Genomic DNA, 19,900 nt, shown 5'->3' with positions numbered 1-19,900 from the left:
TTTGCATTGAGGTTATAGGCCCAAACATAATCTGGGGGAATGTGGCCTTATCCCCACAACCATTTTGACTAAGAGGGTCACAATTCGAATACGGTGATCATTGCTGATGTGGCAGAGTGCATACAAAAGAACTAATTCCTCTGGCCTTTTCCAGAAACACTTGAATAATGGAACACAGAGCTGGCTCATTTCATTTTAGCAGCAATAAGATAAAAAAGGAGAGGCAGAAGAAAAAGTAATTCTTCAGAGAATGAGGTCCCATTTTAGTGCCGCCTTTTCATAAAAGAAGGGCTTGGAAACAAAAGTGAATGACTAATACTCATAAAGACTAGTGCATAGTAAGTAAATCCTCCCAAACATAAAAACTGTTATGAGTAATAAACAGAAAATGCTTCATGGTAGCTAAAATTTAAAAAGAACAATCACAATAGATGCGTATTACAATTAAAGTTCCTATACCTAAAACTACTTATGGCATCACTAGACTTAAATATATGATATATGAATCCACAGTTAAATAAAGCTGTGGCAAATATGGAGAAGACTCAGAAAAATGGCATAAATGTGGTTTCACTGTTGCAAATAAAACCTTAAGGAAAAGGTTAAAAGAACTACTATGATTCATTTTGAAGATGAGTAGACTAGGAAACAATTATCATTTTCTTCCAGCCTTTCTCATCTAGTGTTCTTAATCTAAACTATAGAATACAGAAGATGTTTTAAGTGACAATTTTCTCAGTTCTCCAATGCATGGTGCATACCTAGTACCATTCTAGATACATTAATTAGAAATTAATTCATACATACCAGGGTGCCTTAGGAAACCAGGGCTCAATTCTCACTTGTAATGGAGGTTGATGACAATTGGGTAAACAATGGATCATAAACTAATGTTGGCAAGATATTTGGAACCTAGAAAATGCATTTAAAAAGCTGGAGATATATAAATAAAATAAAGGGTAGATTTCCTAAAGATAAATTAATTAGCATTATAATAAACTCTTGAAGAAAAGTATATAATATCCTTTTTCTAAGGATTTTGAAGTTTGGATTTACTTTCTTCTCACTGGAATGGGAGAAGGCAGAGTTCTTGTCCCAACCTTTAATGTATGTGTTTGGTTCTTCCAACATGGAGCTATTCAAACGTTTAAAGTGGTAAAGTCCCAGATTAAAAGGGGAAAGAGGAAATGCTAATATAGCTAAGAGGCAGCAGCCTGAGATCCATTTCTTTGAAGAACTCAGCTTATGACACAGAGAAACACTCATCTACTAGTGTCAGGGAAGACAAAGAAACTTCATACTGACAAAGGGAAAGCTAATGCTAAAGGAATCTTGAGAAGAATAACACTTTAACTATAAGGCTTCTTAGGTTCTTTAGAAGTATCTTTTGTTATATGTCTAATATTAAATTTTTCTAAAAGGTACTGCCTGTTGAATATAGAACACTGCTTTAATGATAGAATTATCCATCTGAATATGAAAGATTGTTATTCAGAACTACAGATAAAGATGTGGAAGACAAACTAAATATTCATAAGGCAGATTTCAATGAAACTTTTGGTGTTTTACTCTCAGAAAGCAACCTGGTTTCTTATGGGTCTATTTTCTGATAAAGGCAAACATAGGAAAATTCTGGATACTGAAAGTTTTATTAGTTAAATTCCAAGTGATGGAAGTCCTATTGTACATTGTTGCCCATAGTGATCTTTTATTCATCAATCCACTTTATCACGATTCTGGATTTGTTCACAAAGATCACTGTTGACTTTGTTTGTACATTTAAACTATAAATGACTTTTTCTAATGATACTTTAAGGAGTATTTGGACAAGGCATCAGTCACACTGTGGATACAATCTGCTTTTTCTGGCAACTTATTATTAATGTAAAATGAGAGTCCATATTGATCTTTGCTTATGCAGGCAGTTCACAAGAATTCCATGAAACTGCGAGTGAACAATGAAGGGCAAACTTTGTCTTCTAAGAAAACAATGGCTTGAATATTTGAGTGCAAATATCTCTTTTATAATAAACAAAGATATCTTTAACTTGCAGAACTTTCCATTGTAATGATGTAAAAGGATGGAACAGTTAAAATAGTAAAATACTTGAAAGTGAATGAATACATAAATATAGTTTTTCTTGGCTTTGCCTAACTCTTGCCCTCTTTTTCATTTACAGTTATTCAAGAGCAAGAAAATGAACCTGTGCCCCTATCCTTAAGCCCAGACATCTCCTCAAATAAGTCACAGTTAGATGACTGCCCAAGGGACTCTGGTTGTTATATCTCATCAGGAAATTCAGATAATGGCAAAGAAGATCTGGAGTCTGAAAATCTGTCTGACATGGTACATAAGATTTCTATCACAGAGCCAAGTGACTGAACACACATTCTCAACTACATATCTACAGATACATTCCACTTAATTCTTCTTGAGCTAAAAGGTCAAATAGAAGAAGAGAAATATTTGTAAATATAACCGAAAGTTAAAATGTTTTCACTTGAATGACTGTACATAAAAGTTCATATCTCTAACATTCCTAATTATTGTAAATAAAAATGTATATTTATTATTTTAAATGCAATGTGTTAATATTTCACTTTCTGTATTAGAAAAGGCATAGTGTAAGCCTTTGATATATGTGACATATCCTTTATTTGGCTTATTTTACAAATACAAAATGATAAAAACTGCAAAAACAAACAAACATTTTTTTATACCTGCCAGTTTTGTATTTATGTATATTATTGAATGAATAGTAATAGAAGATGTCTTTGTGAACTGATTTGTCCAAGAAGCATCTACATTCATTTTTATACTTATTGGGAAAGTGTAACTTAATATTGGAGACATTTTATTCTGATGCACAGTAGAAAGTTAGTAATTATTTTTTCACTCTGTTATCTGATATAAAATATAGATAAGAATATATTGTCACTCTTGACTTAGTAAAACTAATTTTAATAACTGCAGATATTTTGTCTTTAAGTGTAAATACTTTTTAACTTTGTCATGCCCTAATTTTAATAATAAAAAGAACTATGTGCATATTGTATTTTCCAGACTAGTGTTATTTAAAATATTTTAATATTAGCCCTTTAGAGAAAATATCTCCTACCAGAGAAGGTGTTATAGTCAGTCTTCACTTTTTTTTTTTTAATGTTAGTGATTCCCAAATATATTATCTCAGCCTCAGTCTGTCTCCTGAACTCCAGTTCTCTGTTACCCAACTTACTGGATAACCCCAGGAAACTTCAATTCAACATACCCCAATCATTGATTTTCTCTACAAATTTGTCTCTGCTTTTTTATTCCCAACCTTTCTTTCTCTTTACTGGTACCAACACCCAGCCAGTCATCAAAGCAGAAAATCATTTCTTGTTTCATCTTATATACATCTTCCTCATACAAATTCAATAAGTAATCAAATCCTATGATTCTTACCTCAGGAAATACTTTCATATTCGTGGCATTCTATCCATTTCCATGGTCACTATACTACTTTTTTTTTTTTTTTTTTTTTTTGAGACAGAGTGTCACTTTGTTGCCCGGGCTAGAGTGAGTGCCGTGGCATCAGCCTAGCTCACAGCAACCTCAAACTCCTGGGCTTAAGCGATCCTACTGCCTCAGCCTCCCTAGTAGCTGGGACTACAGGCATGAGCCACCATGCCCGGCTAATTTTTTTGTATATATATTTTTTAGTTGGCCAGATAATTTCTTTCTATTTTTAGTAGAGACGGGGTCTCACTCTTGCTCAGGCTGGTCTCGAACTCCTGACCTCGAGCGATCCACCCGCCTCGGCCTCCCAGAGCTAGGATTACAGGCGTGAGCCACCGCGCCCGGCCTACTTTTGATCTCATTATCTCATGTGTGGAATATTGCAATAGCTTTTCAACTGACCTTCCACCTTCTTATCCATCCTCCACACAGCCTCCAGAGAAATCTTTCTAACCCACAAACCAAATCAGGTACTTTCCCACTTGAAAATTTTTGATGGCCGCTTATTGTCTTTAGTATAATATTTAAACTTTCCCAACCACTTTTTAATCTACTTTATAGATTTTTTTTATCGTATTTCCCCCCACCTGCCCCACCCCACACCTCTCAATCTACACACCAGCCATAACAATCTACTTAGAATTTTCTGAATTCATTATTCCCTTTGTGACTTTTCACACGCTATTTAATTTCCCGGAGTGGCTACTGCTATTTTCTTCACCCAGAAATCTCCCTCTGTTCTCTTGTCTCAAGATTCATTCCAAAGGTCACTTGTTCTGTGAAGCCTTCCATGATTGTCATTGATGGTTTCTTCTTTGTGTTTACATAGCAACGTGTAAATTGTGGGTTATACCACCTGTCACATTTTACTCTATCTATTTGTATGACGATTACTTTTACACAAGACTGCGATCTCTTTATGATAGAGATTACTTTATTTTGCCTTTTTAGTCTCTGGTGCCTAACATAAATACCTGGCACCAAGTGGGCATTTAGAAAATGTTTGCTGTAGTGCATTGAATAAGATGATTATTCCCATATAACAGATTCCATCTTCATATTTAAATCCATCTACTCAAACTATACATAAATCCCTTCCAAAATGACCTAATTTCTTTTTAAACAAATAAAACATAATAGCTTAGAAACAAACAGGAAACACAAAATGTCATTTAAAATGCTAGGGGACAATATTCTGCTGTTAATCTCTAGCATATTTCTCCATATCCCTGAGATTTAATCCCATATACAGTGCCCAGGACAAGCATAAAGCATTTGTCTACCTCTATTCTTCCCCCTTCACAGCAGGAAATTAGTGTTTCCATTTCAGTGATCCTAGAGACTGCCTCCATCATGGCCACTCTACTGCTATGGTAATCACTCCAAATAGATCATTGTCAGGCCTCCTTAGACATAGGCAGCCACTGGGAATAATTTTAAATCTTTGATCAACCTGCTGCTTCAAGGTCAGGAGAGTACAGCTTCTTTATGGAGATGCCAGGAAATTGAAGGTTGGGAATCATCTAAAGAACTACTTGATTGTAAAACAGTGGGAATTACCTACCCATGGAGCATACTCAGTCACAGTTTCAGTGCCTTAAAAATGAAAGCCTGGTACTCAGTCAAGGATTTAGTGAAATACTTTTGAGTAGAAGTACTGCAGAGGCCTTGAGAAGATCGAAGCAGAGAAAGAGAGATTGGATTCCTGCAAAGATGGGAGAAGGAAGAAAAGTGGAAACACCATGAGGTTCAAGTCACTAAGGAAGGCCCAGGCATGGAGCACTGCATGACAAGGACACATACATAGCAAAAGCGTATTCTGCCTTAAGAGTTGCTGCCTTCACTTTAGATTCAGCTACCTCCTGGATCCCTGTAGCTGTACTCTCAGCTCCCTCAGTGTGGGATAGGGGACATCAAAAGAAGGAAGACAAGTTTTGCTCTTGACCATGGAAAGCTGAATAAAGAGCAGTGGAAAGGCAAGAAATAGTTCATTCAAGGTTCTAATGTAGTTGGACTTGGACCTTCTGCTGCTTTTGGCTGGGTGAGAGACATGAGTCTGAGCCTTTTAAGATGGTTAGAAGCTTGAAACATAGGTTAAAAAAAGGTTAGAAGGTTGAGATTTTAATAATTACAGGATCATGATACTGGCTTTGTGTTTCTAGGTTGAAACTAAATGAGATTCCCAGTTTCATTTGTTTATCTATTCACTCAACAATATGTAGACATTGAACATGTATTCTTTGCCAGCAAAGGTCTTTTGGATACTATATCTGCATTAGAATCACTCCATAGCTTCTGCCACTGGAAACAGTTGAGTCTTTCAGTACACAAACAGTTGTAAAATCTTTCTAGGCACAATGATTATTCTCATCCCAGAGATATACTATATTTGCAAATTCAAGTATGTTGTGACATAGTTGTAGAAATTTTATTCCAGGTAGGTGGATAAAATCGTCCTAATATTTTTTTGATGAATAAAATCTCAGATAATTTAAATTCTGGATTCCCCCTTGTTCTATTCCTGATGTAAACAAAAATACATCTTTACCCTGAAGTATTTTATTACAATTAAAAAAAATAAATTAAATTGACAAGGAAGTTAGTTCAGAAATGAAATAACTACAGAAGCTTCTAAAATGATAGGCAGCTAAGATTATCAAGTTTTTAGACGACATTCAATTCACTGAGGTTACAGTCAAGTGCCTTGCAACTTCCTGAGTGAGGCCAAATTGATGACATTTCATGTTGAGAAACTTCCGTTACTAGCATAAGTTCTGAGAAAAATAACATGAAGAAATTTTAGATAATCCATCACCCCACACACGCAAGCACTTCCATCCTCCACCACCACCAAAGAAAATTGTCTAACTAATTAGCATACAAACTTCAAGTACTCCTTCATGAAGTGGGAAGTCATGCTAGAACTATGTAAAGGTTGAGAGCAAAATGAATAGAGACTACATCTAGGTAAAAGAACTGCAGCTTCTAGATTTGACCAGGTTATTTGTTTACGAAAATAAGATAGAAGCAACCCTCCTTTTATTCTACCTCTGTATCACTGAATTTCTCTGATCACACCCAATGCTGGACTAAACACATGGACTGGAAGTCATGGAGTTGAACCATCTGCTTTGAGAATTGTGTGACTTTGGGTAGGTCATTTATCCTCTGAGGTTAGTCTTTTTTCTTTTTTTTAATCTACAAAATGTTGTTGATTAAATGAGATAATATATGTAAAGCATTCAGCACAATACATAGAGTATGTGCATAAAAACCACTACCATCATTATATCCACTACTTCATTTCTATCCACTGATGTCTGAATGCACAATGGAAGCATTGCACTTGCTACCATAATGCAGACATGGACTTGTTGTAATTTGAAATTTTTAAGACACACATTGTCTGAAGCCTGGGCCAACTATGTTGGCTAGAAGCAATGAGAGAGAATCAGTTGGTTTAACAGAACTTCTCAAATAAATGACCATTTTGTCATAACAGAATATTTCTTTGTTCATTCCTAACCACCTTAGGAAGAGGCTAAGCTATATTTAGCCTTGATCCCTCACCTTTGGCACATGATAGGAAAAATCATTTTTGAAGAATGAAGCATTGAATCTATAAATGAACGCCTACATTAATGAATGAATGAATAAATAAAATATTTGGAGTCATTACTACTGTTATTGCACATTGGGCCCTGGGCTTTTACAAATTATGGGGTCACAGATGATTGTGCCACAGACAAGCCTTTAGGAAGGTACCCTAAATGTAGATATTTATCTATTTATGAAGCTTCTGGGCACTTCGGCAAATAACCCGCCATGGGAAATCGAAATGCAGGAGGCTGAGAGGTTACGAGGAACACATCATATGAGCTTGTCATTACTATCCCTTCCCTATCTTCATCGTGCAAACTTCTCACATTTGAATTACCAACAGTTAGAGTATCAGTAGGTCTGTGTGATGTATGTTATAAATTAAGAAGCCATGAGAGAAGAATCTAAAAGATGACATTAGTATATTCAGCGGTCTCTTTTGACCTTGTGGGGTCCCTGGTGGGCCTGAGTGCACAGCACCATTTCCTCATAGGGCAGGAGTGGGATCCTGATGCGTAAGTCTAATAGGGTCGTTTCCTCTCTGAGTTCTTGGGCACTAGGCCAAGTGAATGGGCAGGAATCATTCCATTTGCCAAGTAAAATGGGGTGAAAAGCACTTCTGGCACACTTTGTCCATATAAATTATACTTGTTTGCAATTCATCAACTTCTTCTCTCCTTTATATCCATATGTAATGTAAATGATCATCTTTCTCTGAAGCTCCATAATGATGCACAGCTCAAAAATGTGATAGAATCAGCTAAAAGAGAGCAGATGGAAGTTTTTCCCCCAATATACATATTCATAAAAAAAATAGAGAACTCAACAAAAGGAGATACATAAGTACTTGTACCCGGAGGCTGCATGGACTTATGTATGACAGTAAGTTGGTTTTCTGCAACTATTTATTCCTGAAACCTTTACTCATTCATTCCTGCAGCAATCATTGAAAATGCTGTGGAAAAAAAATCTGTCTCTGCATAAAAACAAATATATTTCCCTTTGGATTTTTATTGCACCTTAGAATCCATGATTCAGGAAGTAATGGTTAAATATTTTACTAGGGAAATATAATTAGAAGGCAAACCATGTTAAAAAGTGAAGTCTTAAGTGTTCTTTTAGCAATACAAACTACAGACATTTAAAAGCACACTGTTATACTGAAAAAGCGATACAGGGAGGAGAATAATGAAGTGTCTGGATCACATTTATCTATTTTTTAAAAAAATATCTGATTACTCAGGGGCTAAGGAAGTTCATGCAAGTGTCCCGTGGATGCAGCAATGCTGCAAGAAACTTTGTTAAGGAAAACAACCATTAAAGAAAATACAGGAAATGTTTTTTAAAAAAAAGAAACATAAAATCATTCAAAGGGTGGCTGTACATTTTGGTAGCATAACTAAAGAAGTAGCATTCATAGCAAAATTAGATGTTTCTGACCCCTATCTCTCTTCAGTCCACTTTCCCCCTGGGAAGCCCTAGTGTCCTGCTCAGGGAGGTTAACCTGTGTGGACTACACCCTGGATCTGTGCCCTGTGGGATCCTGCTGAGCTCAGGGAATGGGAAGCTGCAGGGAGAAAGGGGAGTGCAGTCAGGATATTCGTTCTCTCCAAGAGGTCACCTTGTGCTGGTTGTCTCCCTTAATCAAAGGTCCCTAGTCCTCTCAGCATGACTTTTTTACATGACTCTTTTATCCACATTCTGGTAATTACTCCTTTTGCTCTTCTCTTAACACCCAGATTAGTAACAGCTCTGTGCTGATAGCCCCACTACCTGCTCAACCCTTATCGGTTCCCCTTCCCTCCATTCTGTCCGTGGTTTTGTAATTAATCCCTTTGAAAATAAGCCTTTCTTGCATTACCCTAATTGGATTGTGTTTCCTATTGGGAGCTGAACTGGTACATTGATCCACCACCCCCATGACTCCCAGTTACTCAGGTCATATTCTTGAGCACTGCTCCATGACTCCAAGATAACGACATTTACATGATCTCAGGTCTTTTCTTTCTATTTTACTACCAATCTCCGTCTCTGCTGACAATCAAGCAGCTTCAGGAAGAAAAAAAAAAAAGGAAAGAATAAAGCATTTCCACTGTTGCCACCAAAACTCATGTTCTGTATCCCTTCAATTTTGCATCCATCTGTTTCATGGACCCATATACATATGTCTCCTTTTTCTAAGCAGCTAAGAATTCCTAGAATTAAGGTGACTGGCAGCATATAAATGAAGGCTTTCATGGTGAAGTTCAGGCTAACCTAACCGTGAGGAACACTTGTTCTCTCCTGTACTAACAACTAAACCCACAATTCGCTTTGCTATGAAATGTAGGCTCATTTTTATTGGGACAATACACTATCTACTAACATTAATATCCATCCAACAACTATATAATAAGATAGAATGAAGCAAGTGCATATTTTAGCTCCTTGCTACCTAGTCAGAGATACCTGACATTAATAGCATTTTAGGGGGTATATATAAATGTGATAGCACAAAGATACTAGGATTATACTAGCAACTTTTTGCTTCTAAAATTCTTTCATGCTAAGTTGTTTCATCTACAATATCACTCACTAACATGGGGCTCTCATACACCAAGCTGTAGGCCTCTTAATCTCAGAAGAGGTTATGGTAAAATATGGATGCCCGGATAATTTGCATGATTAATGAAAATATGTTTTAGAATATTAAACATTTAAGATGTTAGCATTTAGTAGGCTTTCTGACAGAAGTTAAAAGACTATTAGAATGACTGATGAATTGCTACAGTACATTAGCCCTCAGAACAAGAAACGTGCTAAAGGACATTTACGTAACTTCTTAGTGTTGTTTTTTTTTTTTTTTCCTTTTTTCCCCACTCCAACTAAATCATCCTTTTGCGACCTTGGCTCAGTTTTAAATGGGCCAAACATAGGAATTTACAAACTTTTTAAAAATTTACAAATTATATGAAAAGCTATTGACAGAGAGAGACAGAAAGCAACTGTATCAGTCATGGCTTTGTATGCAGCGTCTGGCACATAGTAGGAGATTCATAAAACTGTTGAAGGAATGAAACACCTTCTTTCATGGTTAGGATGGTCTTAACCCAGCACAATGAAAAAAATGAAATAGAAAATTCCTCTCTTGTCAGTGACAAGGTCTCTGACAGGTTAATTGTTCATAGCTAGAGAATAAAGACATACTTACTTTTTCCACTTAGGAAATTTCAAGTTAGGAATTGTGTTTCAAACTGAAGCTCCACCCTACTGTAGTCTTACAGAGCCTTTTCTTTTGGATTGCTGCAGAGTTTATCAGGACCTATTTTTTTTCATTTATTTCTCCCTCTTGTTATACTTAGAGATGAAATATACCAGACAGGACTGTCAGGGAGGTATTTATATCCCCTTTGGGTAAAAAGTAAAATACCATTGAAAAGGTAAGACCAAAAGAAACACCAAAATAAATTCTTAAGGTAGGAGCAATAAGCTGCTTAATGGCCTTGCTTTGGGGGAGACAATTAACATTACTTTAATTTATGTGAAGTATTATCATGAAGTTATGAGCTCCCTCTCTGAGCCCTACTTCCCAAAATCTGCTCCTTTAGGCAGTGTTTCCTTTATAGTGTTATTTAGTTTATAGTTCTCAAACACTCACATGTTACACAGTATCCTTATTCCTCTGCCAGTGAGCATGGAGAAAAGTATACTATCGTACATCACCTAAAATCCCACTACTTAATCATGAATGTAACAGTGGGCAGAGCGAGTATAGTAGGCTGAATAATTACCCCCCAAAACAGCAAATCCTAGTCCAAGGAACCTCATAGATGTCACTTTATTTGGGAAAAGGGTCTTTGCAGATGTGATTAAGGATTTTGAGATAGGGAGATTATCCTGGATTATGTAGGTAGTCCCCTAAATGCAATCACAAGTGCTCTTATAACGGAGAGGCAAAAGGAGATTTGATTCACAGATAAGAGAAAGCAATGTGGAGACAGAGCAAAAGGAGATTTGCAGTTGCTGGTCTTAATGATTGAAGTGGTGTAGCCATAAGCCAAGGAATACTGGTAGCTACCAGAAGCTGGAAGAAGCAAGGAATGGGTTCTCCCCTAAGGCCTACCAAGGAAGCTTGGTCCTGCAGACACACCTTGATTTTACTCTGGTGATACTGATTTCAAATATCTGACCTTCAGAATCAGGACAGAATAAATTTCTGTTGTTTTAAGTCACCAAGTTTATGGTAATTTTTTAGAGCAGCCACAGGAAACTAGTATAGCAAATAAACTATTTCCAGCCTTAAACAAGAGGATCATGACCCTTATTTGCGGCATTTAACAGTAGACCTTAGGAAAAAATTAGATTAGCAGTAAGTTCAATACAAAAGTATATAAACATATATATATCCTTTAAAATCCATGTATATTGTTCTTTACTTGTACATGTGTTGTATGAATTTGTTCAATCAAGTCAATTTTTATTTAACAGAACAGAAATCTCCTTGAATAAAATAATTTATGTGTGAATATGACAGTTCAGTACATATGGTTTTTATCTTTCAGATGTTTTAAATTTCCGCTTAATAAGAGTATGCTTTCTTTCATCCCTATTTGGAACATAACTGTTATGGGCTAAAGAGCATAAGGCAGGTTTAAAAGTTACTTGCAAAAGAACAACACTAATTTTGGCTTAATTGAGAGCAGAAGCTTCCTTGAAGACTTGTAAGTATTTATTTTGCCACTCACTGAAAAGTAGTGGTTTTTTTTTTATCATGAGTTATTTATTCCTTCATTCCCTCATCAACTCTTTATTGGACATGTTTTACATGCCTGGTAACTCTTCTAGGCTCTGGAACTATGAAGATATAGCACCTGTTCTTCAGGAGTTAAGAGCAGTGTGTTACTCTGGCGTATGTGTAAATAAATAAATCCTTATGGAATGTGATTAACTATAACAGCAATACAGGCAAGTGGTGTGGAAGCAGCATTTGTGAATAAATTATCTGAGAACCAAATGATTCTGGAAATTCAAGACTTTTGGTTACTTTGCTTACTAGTCTCAGCAGTCAGGTTCTGTATATATGAGCTTGAGAAGAGTTAAATTGTACCTAGGCATTTGCAGTAGGAAAAGAATTTGACACATTACATTGGAAAAGTTGCTCATTCCTTATTCTTGTGTTCAAATATTTGGGAAAGTCATAGGGAAAATTACATTCAAGGTTGCAGTAAACAAGATTCAACATCTTCAAATTCTGGATTTGAATTAGAAAATTATAGTAGTTTTTCTCATGGTTTCAAAAGCAAGTACTTGTATAGTAAAGCTTGCTTAATTAAAATTTATCCAACTGAAACGCTCATTTATCTGAAACAAATGTTTCTGTGATCCACATCAACCAACTTTTCACATGAGTAGTTAATAATAAACATTGGAATGATGCCCAATAAATATCAATTAAAACAAATCTCTCCTAATAAACTTTGCACAGGCACATGCACATGTGTAAGACCACACCCCCATCACACCCACAGAATTTGCTATTGTAACTCGCCTTCTTTAAAAGGTCAATTAGCATTGACTGTATCTTAAAGATTGCATCTTCATTTTATCCTTGAAACCCCAATATTAGTAACTAATAAGGCATGAGTTTTAGGTAGGACCAGCTACCCTGAGTGCTGGGAGATGGCCTGAGTGCTTAGAATAATGGCCCAGTTCAAAACAAAAACGCAGGACCTCTTGTTCAAAATTATTAAGACTCTTAAGACAGCAATAGCAAAGCATTAAGCCAAATGTGGGGCTTTGTGAGAGCACAGCCCTGTGCAACAACACAGGTTATATGCCCATGAAGCTGGCCCTGGTTTCAGGTGTTTCTTATCAATAGCTTCCATTTAGATTTTCCCAAGGATCACACTATAGATGTATAAAAATGACAACAACCTATCTAAAAGTCAGATTATGATCATATACTCTTTTTACAGGCTTATATTAACTATAAGACATTGCTGGGTACCCATTAAAATTCTATTATGATCAAAGTTCGTCATGCTTACTTGCTTTTGCTTTTCTCTGTCCTAGCAAGCCATACTCACATAACTTATGAGGCAAAGAAAATGCTATGTGTTCACCAAACTGTGTTTGTTAACCTCCTGGGCATACTCCCACAATTGGGTCCATGTGATCAGTTCTGGCCAAAAGTACGGCCCAAACCATAAGATCTCCTTTGAGATTCATGTCTTCCCCTCACTAGGGTTTTCTCACTATTTTTTGAGCTCCCTTTAACCCTTTTGTATATGGCTGGAAGCAAGGAACTCTGAAATGTGGAGCCTACTAAGGGAAGATCCTGAATCCTTGGGTCATTTTTTGAGGCAAGCCATTCAGAAATGCTGTTTGACCCACACTGTAATGTTACATAAAATTAAACTGTGTTGTATTAAGCCACTTATATTATCTTAACACTCTATATTAGAGAGTATGATGATCTGAGGCAGGAGGGATAGGACTTAGGGAGTGCCAAGCTTCTTAAACAATTCGGGTACACATTAGTTTTGGCCACCTTTTTTAAATTTTTTTTTAAATAATAATTTATTTTTAAACAACATGGATGGCCACCTTTTGAGGAACTGCTGAAACCATCTGTTCAGTGGGCTGTAAAACACTGTGCTAGCCAATAGCTATGGTGTTATCCCAGAGGATGTTTACAATCTCAAAATAGTGTATATTTATAATTTTCAAAGTACTCTTTCCTATATATTTCTATAGGATTCTGAAACATTTCAAAGACTTCAAAATCCATAACAATGAATTAGGAGGGGTAGAATTATCAATAAATAGCAACAATGATACTTTGCTGAGCATATCCTCAAATCTCACAAAATCGTCACCTGTCTGCTTGTAGGACTTAGAGACCTCAAAAATTCACATTATCCAAGGAAGTATTTGATAGAAACCCTGAAATGTGGGCTGAGTCTAAGAATCTGGGAACATTGATCTCAGGAATGTAAGGGCCTGGTATTATTGGGAGGGACAAAAGGAGATGGCCAAAGTGCTTAGAATAATGGCAAATGTTCTTTTCCCTTTGGCTGCAGAATGTCAGCATTTATGGGAAAAAGTCGATCAAGTACTTACTGGATCTGCTTAATCAAGCATAATTGTCACCATGTGACTGGCAGTTATTGGAAGCTCCTGTGTGAGACAGTGCCAGAACCAGTATGCAAAGAACTACCTACATCATAGATAATAAAAGGAAAAATAACCTTTTCCTCAGCACAGGAAATCAACATGATGAAATGAAAGACCAGAAATCTTGGCATGCAAGAGATTTGGGATCAGACTTAGTTTTAGCACTTACTTACTTCAGGTTCTTAAGCATCTAAGATCCAGTTTATTTGAATGTAAAAGGATGTCAATGCCTACATTGTAGGGTTATTATGAAGCTTAAACTAGTAAGGCATTTATCATGATTGCTACCTCTGCCAAGTTCATTATTTGTATTAGTAATATTGTTATTATTAATATCTTCAAGAATTAGGAATGAAGAAGCACTTCCATCAGGTGCTTTCAAATTTATACCATAAAGAATCCCAGTAAACATCTTTCCTGCCCTCTCTAAAACTTAAGAAATTTTTTACCTAGACATTTTCAAGACACACAGTATGAGGCATTTATTATCACCCATTCCCCACACAGCCAGACATATACTCATATTCCAAACAAAGCTTCAATTGTCCAAATACTCATAAGTTGTAGGAAATAATAATTCATTAAATATTTATGAAATATTGAACTATCGTATTCACACCAAGGGGGTTTAATGAGAGAAATACTTTCTCATCTTGAATCTTAAGAAGGACTCTAGGGATGATGATTTGTATAGATTATTCTAGAGTGTACCTTTTATGCTACCTACCTTTATAAATGTTTTATTTATTATGCTTTAAGAATTGTAGGATAGCTTTCTTCTGAACAAAACCTCCAAATTCTTCAAACTTAAGTGAAGGATATAAATTTAAGGATTATTTATAAGTGCATTTCTGAGACATGAATTGGACATTACATAAATTGCTATTAACAAAAATCTACCATTTTTTTCAATAATTTCAATGCTACTTCATATTTTAATGTGTAGTACAGTATTATATAGAAAAAAATCAGTTATCTAAAAAATGTGTTATCTTAGATGAATTAAAGGCATTTTAATCTTGAAATATCCTATACCTACATAAGATCCCAGATTAAACTTTCTGGCAATATCTAAGAGACAAAAACATATCTTTTGATATAAGGGAAACAGGATAAAAATTTATGGTAGTTTAGTATAAAAATAGCTATTTCTGCATTAAGGTTGTTTCATGAATTAGGAATTTTAATGAATAGACTTACATTTGTTGATTTCATTGTGAGATTTCAATGGGCAAGGTGTCTATTGTCCTACCTGTATGATTCTAGCAAATATCAAATGAGCACTTTCTTGGTAAATAAAACTCTATTGGGCACTTGGAATAAAGAGATATAAGATACATAGTCTTTTTTCTCAGTAAGTTTGCAATCTAGCTGGAGAGACAGGACAAATATCAAAGACTGTGATAGCAACACAATCCTGTCACAAAATATGCATCACAGTGTCAAACCAATAGTACAAAATAATAGCTACAGAGTTCATAGAAGGAAGGCATCCTGACTGAGATACCGTGCTTTGCAACGTATAGGGTATTTTTTGTCTGTTTTTTCCTTTTTTCTTTTTCATTGAGTTGTTCTATACTTAGTACAAAATTATTTACTAGGTAAGCTGTTTGTGAAGTAGCAACTACTTAGCTGTATACAACATGATTTATGAAAGGAATTGTCAATTAAAAACAAATTGACATAAATTACACTGAAGTGGTTTTTGGTTTACTACAGCAGATCACATGATTCATTTCTACATTCCCTTTTCATTTAGTTTTGTGGAAAAGTGTTTACATTTCATTGATTAAAAGGACATCTTTAGTACAATTTTTCCATAAGCATTTTTTTAAATCATGGTGTACAACTTATTAAGTGAGTAGTTGTGGAGCTGGCTGTTAGATCCTAGGTGCCAGGGATATTTACAGCACAAAAGTATGATCCTAGACCTACAAGAACTTATCACCTAGATGGGAAGGCAGGGACTCTAAACTTAATACAATAATGCAAAGTGGGCATGTGACAAAAGCTAAATGAGCCTATTAGGCACATGTGTCCCAGTGGTTATAATAGTCTCCAAACCAAAAGGAGCCATTCCCCTTCTCAACCTGAGTCTGTGAATCTGTGAGCAATGCTGATATATCCATTTGAGATTTCAAATTTCCAAAATTTCTATTACCTGCAGTAACACAAGACAGGTAGAAGAGATGTTCTAGGAGAAAACAGTTCCTAAATATTAGTCACTAGAGTATTATAAATAACTATTTTTTTTTAAATATACACTAAGTATTCTACTTGGATGCTGATGGTTAATTTCTCAAGAGGAGGGACCCCTATCTTCATGGAATCATGAATGTCAAAGATGTAGAGGACCTAGAGAGGGCCTGTTCCAATGCCACCATGTTGTGGGAGATACTTGAGGTGGTAGAAGGGTGAAGAGATCCACCCATGATCACAGCTACTTGCAAGTAAAAAGAATTCACATTTGCAATGAGATCTAGAATTAAGCCTCAACCTCTTTCCTTCATACTATGCTGCCTAACCATAGGTAGAAAATGAAATATTGGGCAAAGTTAGATATTAACAAAATGTTGCTAATTGAAGTTAGATCTCATCAAGGAAAAGCAACTTTTCTCATCCTTACAAATCCTTTGAAATTTGTTTCCTAAATAACATACAGTCCCTAGGTAGGAAGCAAGTGGAATCATAATAGTCTACATATCATTATCTTAAGTAACAGCGAAATAAAAAATATCAGCAATATAATGTTTGCCTTTCAGAATCATGGTGAGAGCACTAACCCAGAATAAGAGAACATACCAATCAAAGGAGGCTTTATCAATTCTTCTCATGACTTCAGGTGAAATATGGGATCTATGCCAGCCAACTTAAAGAAAAATCATACCTCCCATAAGGTGTCTTGAACACCATCAGAGCCTTGTGGAACAATAATTTGTGAAAATGAATCACAATATTGGCAAAGGGTTGTGCTACGGTTTTACTCAAATTAAGACCAATTGGTTGAAAAGAAGAGAAATACCAGTAAGATTCATTCCACACGCTGCATTTTGATTAGGCTTCTGACTCCTCACATTTAAGATCCATGCTTTCCCCAGGAGTCGTCACTGCCTGACGATAATTACAAAGGTATGGTAATGGAGAGCCCTAAATCAAACACGCATGGTAGGTCTGCTGTCACTGCAAGAACCATCTCATTGCAGCCTGGCAGGGAAGGATGTGCCACTGGCAGAGCAGTCTTCTTGGCTGGCATAGGAACCTAGCTCTGCCTTAAATCTTCCTGATTTAAATTACTGTTAGAGTAATTTGGCTAATTGAAAATGTCTGTCTTTGGAGAAATCTTTCATAATGTTAGTGTCATTTGCAGGTTGCCAAGGAAGGGCAGGCTTGGCTGCCTGCAAAGCCCCCATTGATCAACAGTACCATCCAAAGCGTCCACTTAGATGAGGGGCCATCCAACGATATGCCAGTGATCCTCCCTTGCCAAATAGCATACATGAGCAAAGCGTCTCGGAGAAAATGTGAAGCCTCCGGTAAAGCAGGCGACACAGATGGGGGATTCCCAGCCCATCCTGGACAGTTCCAGTTATTTCAAGAAGGAGTAGGGACTTGGAACAGCCTCAAAGAAAAATTGGCCAACCATCTTTAATTTTAAAAATAAATTTATGTTATAGGCCACCTGGGGGAAATGAGCAGGGGGAGAAAAGAGAACTAAAGTAGGAATTCTTTCACAATGCAGGCAGAAACCACAGTTGGGATACCATGTGTTAAATGTAAAAATTTCTGTGGAAAATAGTTTTTATTTTTTAAATTTGTATGTATGTATTTATTTATTAAAACAGGGTCTCACTCTGTAATTTGTTTATTTTTTAGAGAGAGGGTCTTACTCTGTCGCCTAGGCTGGAGGGCAGTGGCACAATCGTAGCTCACTGCAACTTTGAACTCCAGAGCTCAGGCGACCCGATCCTCCCACCTCAGCCTCCCCAGTCAATAAGACTACAGGCCTGCACCACCACCCCTGGCTAATTTTTAAAAATGTTTTTGTGGAGACTAGTCTCACTATATTGCCCAGGCTGGTCTCTAACTCCTAGGCTCAAGCGATCCTCCTGCTTCAGCCTCCCAAAATGCTGGGATTATAGGCATGAGCCACCGTGCCCAGCTGGAAAGAGCTTTTTAATAAAATCAAAATGAACATGATATTGTTTTTCAGTGATTTTATTTCCTAGTCATTTCATCTCTTTTTAAATCACAGAGTTAGTTTCCCCTAAGCTTTAAAGCACCCGATCTGCTAATAGAAAATGAGCAAATCTAATTCTTTTCCTGAAATGGGAGGATAACTTACATGCTACCTATACAAATAAAATTCTACCAAAATATATCAGTGAATTCAACAAAACAAGCTGACAGCATAGGTGGGATAAAGAAATCAGTCTCTGAAAGGCAAAACCTTTCTGTTCTTCCTATTCTGGCCCATCTCAGCCTTAATTGGCCTCCAATTCCACCTTTGCCTTTGTCTCTGAGTCCCTTATCTAATTCCAGCCTCAGAATGCTCTCTAGCTTTACCAATCTCCCACATTCAGCTACTCACTCTCACTGTCTCCCCTGAACGCTATCTGGCTTCAAGCTTGCCCTTGTTCCTTGTGTGGCTTACTGCTTCAACGTCTCCTTGGCTATGAATTACTAGCAGTTGTAAACATTCATGAACACTTAGAAATATTTCAGGTGTAACAATCAATCTAGGAGCCACCAAAACAGACCTAATCTTTGGGATCTTATATTGTGTCAGTTGTGCCTCTCCTCAAAGCTCATTTCTAAAGGATCTAAAATGTGTGCTGGTGAGTGTCATGTTCTGGAATGAGCCCATCCATTTACAAGTACTACCCAGCTAGGCGGAGCTATCTTCCAAAATTTATTTGTAAGGCAAGTCTTTGCAAATCTTAATACCTTTTCTGATCGAAACTACTGATATCATATACAGAATAACTTAAGTCCCAGAACAACTCCAAATGTCTATCTAGCCCACAAACTATGTGAAGAACAGTACTGACTAAAAGATATTAGAGGCCCATTTGGTTTCAGCTGGAAGGGAACATGGAAATTACATAATGCAATTTTTATTTTATCAATGGGAAAATGGAGATATTAAAAGGCTAACTCTTTCATCCTCATAATACTTCTAAGAGGCAGAACTGGGATTCCTCTTAACTGTTTAGCCTGGGTATTATCTCAACTAACCCACAAAACAACCTTGAAAAATTAGTATTATTATCCACGTGAGGAAAGTGAAGCTGAGACAGCCCAAGTAATTTGGTCAAGGTCATACAGCTTGTACCAGTAGAGTCATGAAGCTGAGATATAATTTCAGTTTTCTCAGACTGTATGCAGGTTTCAGTTCACTGTCCCTCATAGATCTACAATTATTTGCCATATAGTTTCACTAAAAATCTGTTTACAGGCATGATTTATTTGTGTCAGATCACATTTCTTGTTGTTTTGTGTATTTTTTTTTCTTTTTCTTTTCCTTTTTATTAGAGACAGGGTCTCACTCTTATTCAGGCTGGTTATCAAACTCCTGGGCTTAAGCGATTCTCCCGCCTCAGCCTCCTAGAGTACTAGGATTATAGGTGTGAGCCACCGTGCCCAGCC

The 19,900-nt window shown here is 36.5% G+C and overlaps 1 protein-coding gene and 1 long non-coding RNA gene across 3 annotated transcripts in view; one reads left to right on the top strand and one right to left on the bottom strand.

Moving 5' to 3' along the window:
- The window catches only part of SAMSN1 (SAM domain, SH3 domain and nuclear localization signals 1), a 49,304-nt gene extending 46,248 nt beyond the window's left edge, over positions 1–3,056 (top strand). The window contains exon 8 of the mRNA XM_045540464.1: positions 2,181–3,056. Coding sequence (XP_045396420.1) covers positions 2,181–2,383 — 203 coding nt within the window. The 3' untranslated portion in view covers positions 2,384–3,056. The remainder of the gene's footprint in view (positions 1–2,180) is intronic.
- LOC123630644 overlaps positions 1–19,900 on the bottom strand; it is a 126,290-nt gene that overhangs the window by 18,977 nt on the left and 87,413 nt on the right. The window lies entirely within an intron of this gene.

Source organism: Lemur catta, chromosome 1 (genome assembly GCF_020740605.2).
Source record: "Lemur catta isolate mLemCat1 chromosome 1, mLemCat1.pri, whole genome shotgun sequence".
NCBI lineage: Eukaryota > Metazoa > Chordata > Mammalia > Primates > Lemuridae > Lemur > Lemur catta.
The sequence above is the reverse complement of the archived record's forward strand: the minus strand, read 5'-3'. Positions and strand labels throughout refer to the sequence as shown.